Source organism: Mirounga leonina, unplaced genomic scaffold, assembly GCF_011800145.1.
Source record: "Mirounga leonina isolate KUSES-001 unplaced genomic scaffold, KU_Mleo_1.0 Mir_173, whole genome shotgun sequence".
Lineage (NCBI taxonomy): Eukaryota > Metazoa > Chordata > Mammalia > Carnivora > Phocidae > Mirounga > Mirounga leonina.
Window position 1 is genome coordinate 26,926,721 of NW_023270447.1, and position 13,386 is coordinate 26,940,106.

Here is a 13,386-nt window from a genome sequence, read left to right on the forward strand (position 1 = left end):
CAGACTTCTAGGTAATTCTGGTGCTCTTAAGAACCACTACAGTACTTTATTTCACACCATGCTGTTCTCCATTGATTTTTTTATCTCCACCACCATGCTCACCACTGCCTTTCATAGTTTATTCAACTCATACTGAGTCAGCTCAAGCATCATGATCATTTCAGCTGGAAGCCTTTCCTGACATACATCCACCCACCCCCTACCCTTCATCCCAATGCTTCTCTGAATATCATAAGATATTCTCTACATCTCACCTCTACCACCCTGTTATTACAACTGTTCATTATCCTCTCAAAGATTTCGGTTACTTATGTGATGGATATAAAATGAGTACTTATTATAAGCCAGGCATTGTTCTAGGCACTTAGACACACTGATGAACTGAAGAAACAAAAACAACTGTTGCCCTTGTGATGCTGACATAGTGTGTTTATGAATATAAATTTTATACATTTTCTTATATGTGTATGTAAATAAAAGAAAGAATGAATACAGGTCTGAATTACTTTAATCCTTCTTAAGTTTAACCTTGGATGAAAAGCTACTACTCCTTCCAAATTATGGACCAGTCTGAAGGAAATATTTATATGCCTAAAACAGTTTTTTTAATTCATATTTAACCCCTAGATCTACTTTTTTCTGCCACTCAATTAGCAAAAAGACCCTATAGCCAAACATCATTTTTTAGTAAGATATCATTAATACAAAAGTCATTGTAAAATATGCTTAGAGAATTTAAAAGTACATTTAAAACTGGCAAGACCCTATTTCTACAGCGGTATTTTTTTTTTTTAAGATTTTATTTATTTATTTGAGAGAGAGAGAGAATGAGAGAGAGAGAGCACATGAGAGGGGGGAGGGTCAGAGGGAGAAGCAGACTCCCTGCCGAGCAGGGAGCCCGATGCGGGACTCGATCCTGGGACTCCAGGATCATGACCTGAGCCGAAGGCAGTCGCTTAACCAACCAAGCCATCCAGGCACCCATACAGCGGTATTCTTAAAATTTCTTGATGTATGTAAAATTGATAGGTAAAGTTGTATCTTGCATAGCTGGCATTTATACGGGTATAACATTTTTTAAAAAATAAGGATAAACAACAACATAATTTGCACTAATTAACTAAAATTTTGACTATTGAAATCTAATTAAATACTCACTGCATAAAGAATTCAACCTGAAACCCATTCTAAAACCGACTTTGTTGAAGAACTGCTATTATTTGTAACTTGTCACTTGAGCAAGCCTTCACATGTCTGACTTATGCTTGCCAGGGCTCCATTATATAGCATAATTTAATTCTCTAGGACACAAAAACTCAATTTACTTTCCTACTTACTGATAACATGATGCCACAGTGGTTACTCTGCTTATAAAAACTGGCCAAAAGAATCAAAGCACACCAGTTTCTCAACAAAACTGATTTTGGAAGGGTTTGAGATTAGTTCTGTAGGAGTAAAATCAATTCTAAGAAAAACTTACAAAATATTTTGAAAGTCTGATCTTCCATAATCATTTTTTATTTGGAAATTCCAAAAGCAATTTTTAAAAATACACAGGGGAAATGAGACTCTAAGAATAAATAAAACATTGTTCTTATTTTGCAAAAACAAGTAAATTTAAGGGGTGAGATTTGATTGTTCAATACGAGTTGACAGAGTTAGAGATAAAGGGAAAGAAGCTAATTCTAACAATTAAACCTTTATATAATTAGATTTTACTGTGGTAAAAACTTAAAAAAATGTTCAGTAGTTTGGTCTTTACTGTGTACACAAAACATGACATATTTATAACGTTCCTCTGAGCATAAAACAAGTAAGTCCTTGCAAATGTGGAAATTTACCTCTCATGTGTATAGATATAAAATAAATCCAAAATTATGTTTGGCCTTTATAATAATATACTAAAGTGAAACACTAATGTAAAGAGGAGGAAAAATAAAAGCTCTGAAAAAGGGAAGTCAATCACTGAATATAATACGCAGGCTTGTTCCGTTTTGTTTTGATCTTAATTAGCTACTATTACTTAAAATCCACATTTGATTTCTACTGAAATGTGAGAAGGCTGGCAAAATGAGGCTAAATGCTGGTGTGGCAATCATGGGTCCTCTGGCAAGCCTTTCCCTGCCTACTGCAGACCTTCACTGGCCTGCTGCACTAGTTACTTGGCCTGCTTGGCCCCAGTAGGTACCTGAGGTTTCTGACCCTGCACAAGACCATGAGCTCCTCAAGAACAGGAACTGTGCCTTATGCATTTCAGAATCCTAAGCACCTAGCTCAATTTCATCGCTCAATAAATGAGAAAGGAAGAACCTACCTAGGAAACTTTATCTAAATTATACCTATAAGAATCCAGACACTAATACAAAAAGTGCTCATCTCTCTAAGATTTGAAAAGGTAATCACCATGTAGGAGCTCTGAAGAAACTTAACGGCTGAATGGTTGAATTCATAACTCCTTTCCTGTGTTCTCATACCTAACTTTGATTGGTTTTCTCTACAGGTGTTCACAGAACATTATATGCTTTCTGGCAATAAAGGACTATCATGTCTTGTAAAACTTTTCTAAGACAAAACCATGTGAGCTGGATCAGTATTCTAACAGTTTGCATGAACTGTGACTACTCTCACAGAGAGCAATGTGATTCCTCCTAGGTTCTTTTTACCCGTAGGAGGGAACTGCTTCAAAAGCAACACCCCCTGGCCTGATGCGCCAGAAATGAAATTTCTCTTAAGGGCAGATATGAATCCTGACCTGATAGGTGACACTAGAAATAAAACTGCAGTATCTCATGAAAAAGTCTCTGTTTGCTAGCCCCCCCGCTGAGTTAAGTTACTGTGCCAGCAAAGTAGTCTCTATCTTGATTGGAAATTTTTTCATTATGTGGACTAATGAGCCATTGGTCCACACCTGGAATCTTTTTTAAATGTATAAAAACATTCAAACATAACAGCAGGAATTCAGTTAGTTTCCCCCCCCTAAAAAAAAAAACAGATTCAAAATTATGGACTATACACAAGATTTTCATAACAATCCAAGCCAGAGATTCATATTCTTAAATCAGTTTCTGCTTGTTGTTTATCATTATGGTACTATTCATTCAGACATATTACATTTTACTGTTAGATTTAATGTATCTCTCAATTCTGATGCAAAGAGCAGTATCTTCTAAAAATAGAATATTAACCCATTTGTAATTTCAAGCTTGAATTAAATCCAAGTGAACATTATTTACTTTCTGAATACAGAATTTCTTATTTTAAAATATTTCTAAATTTGTCATTTGTTTGAATTATATTATCACGTTATGTCAATATATTGAAAGTAGGGGGCTGGGGAGGCAAGAAGAAAATGATGAAATATGATTTTGGAATAGCAATTCAAATAAAATTCAGTAAAATTAAAATGTTAACACTGAAGCTTATTACAAAGATGCTGGAATAATAAACTTCTATTAGTTGACAGCTGCCTTTCCCCTCCACCTATCATTTTATTAATAGGTTTAAATGGGATCACTTAAAAATACATATAAAACCAATTTAAAAATTCTAAAATATTTTCTTCAAGAATATTTAATTGGGACAAATAAAATCCATGCATTTCTCAGAGATTTTTGTATTCTTCACAGATTTTACAAGATTAATATAGTTTCACGCTGAATACATAACTACCATTATCAAGTAGCTATAAAATTAACATATCTTAGCTCCATATTAACTTCTGACCTGCTCTATAAAAAGCACTTGAAAGGGTGTTATTTTCACACGGAAATAATACGTAAGATTAAAGAAATAACAGATATCAAGAAATCCATACAATAATTAGTAAATGATGGTTCCGATTATTTCATTAAGCCTCAAAAGTGTATTTACTTCTTTAAAAGGTCCATCTTCCAAAAGAGATAAATAACATTCAAAAGGAAGCACTACCAAAAAAAAAAAAAAACAACAAAAAACCCCCCAACATTTCCAGAAGATATGAAAAAACTTTATTTAGGAGTTTTAGAACCAAACTATGACTCCACTTAAGCAAACAAACTAAAGATGAAGTAAAAAAATTGACATGAAATACTTTCAATTTTACTGGAATAAATTTAGTCGATAAGTGTAAAATATATACCAAAGCAAAGATTTCATTTACTTCTCTCAGGATTATTAACAATAATATTTTACAAATTTATGTGAAAAATAAATTCAGACTTCTAGCACTTTCTTCCATACTATAGCTGTGTTGTAATGAAAATAAATTCAACCACCAAAAAAAGAATTTGACATTCGGGAAATCTTTTTAAGAGCTACTTTTTAAAATAAAACTCATTCTAGCCACTTCTACATAGAGAAGATTGCATAGTTTAAACTAAGTTCACCCAGACTTGAAAAATAAAATTTAAATTGCATCTTACCTTCTGTATTCGGTAAGAAGCTGATTATAATGACAAACCACAGACTTCGCATTCTGCAACCAGAAGACACCATTATTGATTCCTTTAAATATTTTCTTTGTATTCCTTAATGAATCTAGTTATAAATGCCCAGCTTCATCGAACCCAGCAGTCTGCATCATTGATCCTCATATCTGAAAAACAAACAAATCCATCATTTACTCTTATGGTTCTGTTATGTCACAAAAAAATGCAAAAATAATAACAAGTGTCTCTCTCCCTCCCTACCTCCCTCTATCTCCTAAATATAAAAAAAAATAAATGGTATATATTTTGATTCTATATCCAATATGGGAGCTGCTCCTACATACTGAATATCTGAGCCTTAAAAGAATATAAAGAAAACGATCAAAGCTCAAAAAACATTTATAGATAACCATACATATGAATTTGTAGAACAGCTATATAAATCCCTAATGATTTTTTTCTTTGAAAAGCTTAGGAAGTCATCCTAGAACAATACATCTGTCTCTCTATGCCACATATCAGTCTTTTTATCAAATAAATAGCTTTAGTATATATTGCCTCTAAAAAATTCTATAAATACATATACTTTTTTTGTTTGTTTCTAGTGATGGTAAAAGCAATATTATCTACTATTTTATCCTGTTATCTTGCAAGACAGGTTAGAGATATAATTAAGCAGTTTATTTTTCTATACAAGGATGTACAATTTTTAACACATGGGTTTACTTTAATATAATAATGTACATTTATATAATAATGGCATTCCAAAAACACCACATTCCTAAACACTACATATCAAATTGCTATAGTTATTCATAGAGGGAGCAGTTTAATAAAGGGTCTCTTAACTATTTCATTTTAAAGTTTTAGATTTTCACATATTGGTTTTTTTTTTTTTTACAGCAAAGTATAACTTAGTAAGATTAAACCTATATTCTTGAGCAGGTTGGTCCATCCACTAGACCCAAATAAAAACCCCAAGACCATGATGATTATATCTCCAAGGTTGTAACACTATTTTTCTAAAAACTGGGAGATGGGTAAAGAATATAAAACCTGAAACCAACTTTAATTCTGACTAGCCCTTAAGAATCCGGTTCTTCAACTGGAGAGGATACAAAAACTTCAGGAGCATGACTTAATCAGAATTTCTCAGTTCCTAGGACATAAGACCAGGTTATTTGCTAGGTTCTACTGAAGTGTTTCACTTCCTAGGTTAACATGAGGAATCGGAGTAAATACTAGCCTTACAATACACAGAAAATACAGACAGTTCTCAAATACATCCAGCCTCCTGGTCTAGCCTTGAGGGTAGAAAAACTACAAAATTTTCCTTTAAAGGGATATCTTAACAGTTTCTTCATATTAACTTCCTGTAATTTTCTTCTAAATAATACTCTTACCAAGTTCTCTCAATCTACCCTTAAACTGCTGCAGGTAAAGAGTTCTTAAAGTGGGGGTGTGGGGGGGAATATCCCTCATTCTGAAGTTGTACCTATAAAGAAGGAACTCTTATATAATTTAGATGCTGTCATGAAAGCATAAAGAAAATTTAGAAAACTTTTCCTAGATAACTCTGAAGTTCTCTCTTTCACATTATCTAAGCTACTCTGCATTTGCTGCATGCTTCATGTATCATATATGATTCTATTAGCAGTTTACTATATTCTATTATCAGTTCACTATATTCTATTATCAGTTCACGATGCTTTAACTTCAGTGGAAAAGCAGTCAGATTCTAAATAGTTTGGAACACTTATCACCCTACAAAGTCACTGTCTTGTTTCACTGACAACCACACCAAAAAGAATGTAAAAAAATTAATCTGAAGCTATTATCTAGTGTTTAAATATAAAGATCCACAAAATCACAGATGAAACTAGCAAGATATTTCCATAATAAGCAGTTTGTTTTATCAAGCCTATAGTTTCAGGATAAAACTGCTTCTCTATACATCCCTCCATGACCCAGAACACCCAATTTTTTTAGCTCTCTTTGAAACTACTGAAGACATTTAGGTATCATGATAAAGGGGGTCAGAAATGGTACGACCCAGTTCTAAGAACACTTCAGATGATATGCCTAAAGAAATACGACAAAAACAAAGGAAAGAACAAACTTCCTCTAATGAATGCCAAAAATATAAAAAGAATGATATATCAAAAATTAATCTGATGGGGAAACATGGCACACAACCTTGTAGAATTGGCTTCTATTCTTTTTTCACACTGAACTCCCAAAGACTGTTCAAAAGACAAAACCCAAATAAACCTGCAGTTTACAACTGCAGTGGCAAAGTACCTGCCTTAAAACTGCAAGCTATTTTATATAAAGCATTCACAAAAGAGTAAGAATAAATACATTAAAAAATAATCCCACTACTAATCAAACAAATGCTAATCAAAATATCTTTTATTAACTCATCAAATTGGCAAATATTTTCTCAAGATAATATGGAACTCTGGCCAGAGTTGGAGAGTTCCATCAGCAAAGGTAAAAAGGAAATTATCCTTCGCTCAGAGCAAGAGCTAAACAGGTTGAATCTTCCTGGAAAACAATCTGTTGATATGTAATAAGAGGTTTAAATATGTGTGTCTTCCTTGAGCTACCTCTAGAAATCTAGCCTAAGGAAATGATAGGGAAGTAAGCAAAGATTCACTCTAGGGTACATGGAACCATGGAACCAGCATGGTCCATACATGCTGCCGTGGAACATCTAATAATATTACTCAGCCATCAGAAAGGATGAATATCTACCATTTGCGTCGACATGGATGGAACTGGAGGGGTATTATGCTAAGTGAAATAAGTCAATCAGAGAAAGACAATTATCATACGGTTTCACTCATATGTGGAACATAGGGAATAGCACAGAGGACATTAAGGGAAGGGAGGGAAAACTGAATGGGAAAAGATCAGAGAGGGAGACAAACCATATGAGACTCTTGACTCTGGGAAACAAACTGAGGGTTGCAGAAGGAGGTGGGTGGAGGGCTGGGGTAACTCAGTGATGGGTATTAAGGAGGGCACATGATATGATGAGCACTGGGTGTTATATGCAAGTAATGAATCACTGAACATTATATCAAAAACTAATGATGTACTATACATTGGCTGACTGAATTTAAATAAAAAATAAATAAAATGCAGATGATAAAAAAAATAGAAAGAGAGAGAGAAAAAAAAAGAGAAGTCAGATAATTTCATGACCTGTCATATTGGAAAGGCTAATCAAGAAACAACTTCTTATATCCTCCATATTGTTCAATGATCCAATCAAGCAGTCAGAATAATTTTAATGTGTGGACATGACACATTAATTAGTACACGTAAAATTAAGTCAGCCTCTGGAACGCTCCTGATTTGATCAGAGAATTCTGACTGTCCAAGTTCTGCTTGTAATGAGTATTTTCATTTCAATGACATGCATACAGGCTGCCTGCCTACATGCACACAACTCTTGAACACATTTCTACTTTTTTAAAGTGATCCAAGATCAGTCTGTCTTCAGTCATCTGCTATTTGAAAGGAGTCCTTGTTTGTGGGAAGAAAGGGAAGGAAGAAATCAGAGACTGATGACTGCTTTGTAGGAAACAGCGGCCAAGATAGGAAAACCTCTGTTAGTAAGGGGAAAACGAGGAGGAAACCGCGCAACCAAGACCTCTTTTGTGGTCGTTGGCAAGGACAGATATTTCATGAACTGATTTCAACTATACTAAAATGTAAGTGTGTTCTTAAGGATTTTAATGTGAAACACAATTTTAAGGTTTGAGAATGTGAAACACAGTTTTAAAATTACAGTCAATTATGAGACTTAATCTAGACGATTATTTCTAACAAATGGAAACAGGTTCTGGAATGTAATAAAATCATGGTTTTCTTCATGCAAATAAAGCTTACGTCCATCTGTGCAATAAGTAAAAAGAATATCAAATTTATTTTTTCTCATCCTACAATCTATATCCAATCATCTTCACATAAAATAAAATTATTTACAAAAATTCAAGCTTTAAATACAATTTTGAAAACTAAGTCAAAAGATTTTATTGTTGTGATCCAAATTAAGAACAACCTTCCATTTAAAAAAAAGTCAATGAAAATTGAAACACTTAACAAACCACAATCAGTTAAAAACAGAATGAATAAATAATCAAACATGGTGAAACTAATCTTAGGAAAACATTGCTCCTAATCAGAGTGGAGCCAAAGGACACTCACAGGCATAAATGTAGCTAGCTAACAGACTCCTCCAAACTCTTTACCTGCAAAATGAAGCTCAGCAAAAGCTTCTTATAATGCAAAACAAAAACAAAGAACAAAATCTGAAAAAAAGCCATTAAATTTCCTTTCAATGAACAGAAAAGATTAAGTAATTCTCCATATTAATAACCAGTTTGTCCTTAGATTTTTGGAAAACCTCTTTCCAAGAACTTTGGTGAGGAAAAAACTGTGATTATAAAGGCACAGTGCACAGATCAAACTCCTCTTAATGCTAAGTCAAGGTTCCTTTCTTAATAAAATCGGAAACATGTGCCTGTTCAGCAAAAATAGAAAAAAATAAAACCTGTTTGTTTGTAAGTATCAATGAAAGAGGTAGACTAGATCATGCTTCAAATTAATAAGAGGAAAAGATAAAGTTTTCTAAAACTGGTTAACTAAGGTTGATATTCTATTAGGAGTAAAGCCAACATAAAGATTCATATCCAAAGCTTTGTCTTTGATTTCTACTTATGGACTCTGAGGTACTAAGACCACTGGATGATAAGCCCAGAACAACTAAAAGCATGAGAACAGGGAAAGAAAAGCACCATCTAAGTATGAGACCTACCAAAGTCACCCATCCTTGTTATTATACACTAAAGCTGTGTAAAAGGAAACATTAATGCTTCATTCTACGCACTAAATGTATGTCAGCGCTAAATGAAAGCCAAAGAAGCTATTTCTACAAAATCAGTCTTTCTAATCTTATTTGCACTATAAAATTATAATAATTATGAAATGGGACTTACTAGCAAAAGAGAACTGCTCTTCTACATTTTGCCCATACAAACAAAACAACAAAAAAGGGTAATACTAACCCATTAGGCCCCCATGCAAAGTCTTAGAAAATGAAAAATAAATTAGTTTCATTTCAATCTAAATCTTATTCGGGGTGTTCACTTTCCAGAAATATCTTATGTGTGGGCCAAACAGGCCAGAATTCCCCCTTCTTGTTAACATTGGAGAAAACACTGACACCCTTGGGAGTTTTCTTTCAGTAAGTTGTCTAAGTAAACCCTTGCTATCGCTAATCAGTGAGCTTATTTTAGCTCCAGACATTCAACATTCTTTTGTGTTTCAGTTTATTTTTTTTTCCTTTCACAAAGATAGTTTGGGGCTGGGAATGCTGACAGAGATTTTAAAACCACATGGCCAACCACCAGTCGCCACCCTCTCTCTCCGTTTCATTTCTGTGGACACTGGTATCAAGTCCAGAGTACTTTAATTAAACTATTTATGCCAAAGTCCCCTTAACATTCATTACTGGTCTTACCCTTTACTGAAACTTCTGCACTGTGAGGGAATAAATTCTTCTAGGAGAGGTCTTAGAGCAGAAAGGAGAAGAGTTCAGGAATGCTCCTAGGAAATTACACCAGCAATCCGCTATAACATCTACCAGCCATGCTGAGCATGCAAAAGAGGCTTGTAGCTGTGGACATGGGAGGAACAGTGCAGGGCAGTCTGCCATTCTCTTCATTAAAATCCTTCCAGTTGAAATAATAAAAACAAATTGCTGTCATTTTCAAACCAATGTAGGGGACATTTTATGACTGAACATAAACTTGCAAATTAAGTCTCAAAAGAAAAAAAAAAGTTACATGCCCAGTTCAAAATACTACCTTACATATCATAAAAAAGTTGATGGCTTCCTCAACTTTTCTACCAAAAAAAAATCGTAAATCTGTTTGTTTAAAATATTTTATATTTATTGTTAAATTATACTCCACCTACAATATAAGAAGTTAGTGTTTTCCCCACTAGGGGGAAAGGGGAAGGTATTTTTAAATGGTGTCCTCTTTAACTTTAAGACATTCTATTTCCTCATCACTTTCTAATAGTCTAGAATTCTTATACAATTCTTTTAGTTAAATGTAAATTATGGGCACTATAGCCAAAAATTATTTCCTGAGTGCCTACTATGGCTGAAACACTGTTGAAGACATACATCACTAATTCTTCATGAGGTCAATATTATAAAGGTCAGAAATCTGAGCCTCAGAGAGGGAAAATAACTCGATTGAAGTTATTCAGCTAGCAAGTAGCAGAGCTTGAATTCTAATCAAGGCTAATTACAAAGCCATTCTTTCTGCTAGTCACTACATTATTCATTCAACAAATATTTACTGAACATCTATTATGTGGTGGGTACTGAGGAACAAAAGAGACAAAACTTCTTACCCTTGGGAGATTACATTCCAGCTCAAAAATAACCCTTCCTAATAAAAAGCTATAATTGCCTCGTCCATTGTAAGGTCTAAATAGTTTATTCATGGAACTTCATGAAATCTTCACAACTTGAAGAAATATATATTATTATTTCCATTTTGCCTTAAAATGAGAGTACAGGGGCGCCTGGGTGGCTCAGTCGGTTAAGCGACTGCCTTCGGCTCAGGTCATGATCCTGGAGTTCCTGGATCGAGTCCCGCATCGGGCTCTCTGCTCGGCAGGGAGCCTGCTTCTCCCTTTGACCCTCCCCCCTCTCATGTGCTCTCTCTCTCTCTCATTCTCTCTGTCTCAAATAAATAAATAAAATCTTTAAAAAAAAAAAATGAGAGTACATAACCTATTCAAGGACAGTAAGTAAATACCAGTGCTGGGTTATAAACCCATGTTCTAAAACCACTATTGCCACTAATTAAGTAGTTCAGATAAACTTACTTTATGTTTTATCATCTTTCCCTTTAGAATAAAAAATGGAAGTAAAACAAAGGCATTTTGGGATTGTGAAAATGACAAAATACCAAAAGAATAATGAGTTGATTTTTAAAATGTTTACATTTGTAAAACTAACATCCCTTAGGTAATGATAGCTAAATGTTAACTTAATTTTTATTATTTCCAGTCAAGCTATCTTAATTTCATTCATTGATAGTGCTATCTAAATTAACAAATTATTCAAACTAATAAATCTTATCAGCCAAAATACCTGAGAAGTTGCTTACAAGTCAAACAATAAACTTAAGTATTTCCTCCAATTATAATTAACAATGAATCTTAACAGTCCTGGAAAGAATGTTTTCACACTAATATCTATAATATTATGGACTAATCATTCATTGTTCAGGCAAACAGAAAAGAAAAAATCCAAGGTTGCTCATCAGATTCAACCTTATGTTTGGTTCACTGCACTGGATCCTTTGTTCATAAATCATTGTTACTAGTCATTCCCTGAATCAATATTCAGATTCCCTCTTGGTCTATATATACAACCACTAAATGAAATAATAATGACCCAGGATATGTTGTATATTAGATCATCAATATCACCATCAGAGGCTTCTTAGAGATAATTAGGTAATCTGAGTAAACTATGTCAAATGATCTTAAATATGAAAAATTACTATGAATACACAGTAAGAAGCTGAAGAAAATTTTGTGAAGTATAGCACATTGCCTTATGTAATCAATAAATGATACAACTCATTCGGAAGCTATGTCAATATATATAGTGTCATCTAAATTTCTAAAATAAATTTTTCACTTCTAAAATAAAGTAGATAATATTAACACTGTAATTGCATGTACATCAGTTTAGGCCAATGAGTATCTAGTGATTACATTCTAGATATTTTTGATATTGCGTACTGGAAGGAATGTTACTTATTTGTTAGTTATTTTTACCTTATATATTATTAATTGGTCCCGTGTTAGGTTCAAAAGGAATTATAATATAGATTAAGATATGGTTGCCACCTTCAAAAAGTTAATAATCTTCTAAGGAGAATTAGAAATAGAAGAAAATGACTAAGACCCAAAAGATGCATTAATTAGTAATTGCTGTACTCCCCCAAAACTCTATGGTAATAAATGTAGTAATTGCTGTACTCCCCAAAAACTCTATGGTAATAAATGTATTTCATACCAAAATAATGAGAGAGAAGAGAATAGATGCAATTTCTGGACCTGTATTTTTCTTGAGATGTATACCTAGATCAACCAACATCATCTGGATAGAAAGAGTCCAAAATTGAGATCAGGGCACACTCTGGAATCCTGTCTTAACCTACGAAGGTTGATACAATTCACAAACGTGTAGTCCCCAAGTCCACCAACTATATATGAGCGTAGGAATAGACAATAAATCTACTATCCCATTATTTTCCCAATTATTCCAATTATACATTTATGGTCCTGAGTCCACCGTAAGTAATCTTAAAGAAGATTTTTAGGGGCTACTGCAATATGTTTCACTAAGGGCTTGTCCCTTCTCTCAAAATATGTCTCAGCAATTATTCTAATAATTCACATTCTAAAAATTTTATCTAAAGGAGTTCCTATTTCAGAAAAACATTTTTTGAAACCTACTTATATATGATCACATTGGCAGCCATAATAATAATAACAACCTGACTTATTCAGCTCATATATTCCACACTCTGACTTCATGGGAAAACTACACATGATCAAAAAAGCAGGATGACATCAGGTACTTCTTCCAGAAAAAGCAAGTTCTTGTGCCTTAGCCAGGGTCGCTTTCCATTAAACCTTAGGTTCCATACCATATAAATCTGTGTCTACAAGCAAAACTCAAGACAACAGCATTGTAAAAAAAAAAAAAGTATCAATTATTTCTGAATACCAACATCAGAAATAAAGTTGTAGTGTAAGAACAGAAAAGACTCTTCATTGTTAGACACATTCTGCGTAGTTGGTATGGCTCCTCTAAAAAACATTAGGACTTAGATGAGAAGGCAAGAAAAATAATCACAGACAAACTCTT

General features: G+C 33.6%; 1 protein-coding gene across 13 annotated transcripts in view; it reads right to left on the reverse strand.

Annotated features, from left to right (window-relative positions):
• ADGRL2 (adhesion G protein-coupled receptor L2) overlaps positions 1-13,386 on the reverse strand; it is a 191,988-nt gene that overhangs the window by 151,053 nt on the left and 27,549 nt on the right. For all 13 annotated transcript variants that reach the window (XM_035018165.1, XM_035018178.1, XM_035018168.1 and 10 more), the window contains exon 2: positions 4,401-4,573. In XM_035018165.1, coding sequence (XP_034874056.1) covers positions 4,401-4,473 — 73 coding nt within the window. In that variant the 5' untranslated portion in view covers positions 4,474-4,573. The remainder of the gene's footprint in view (positions 1-4,400; positions 4,574-13,386) is intronic.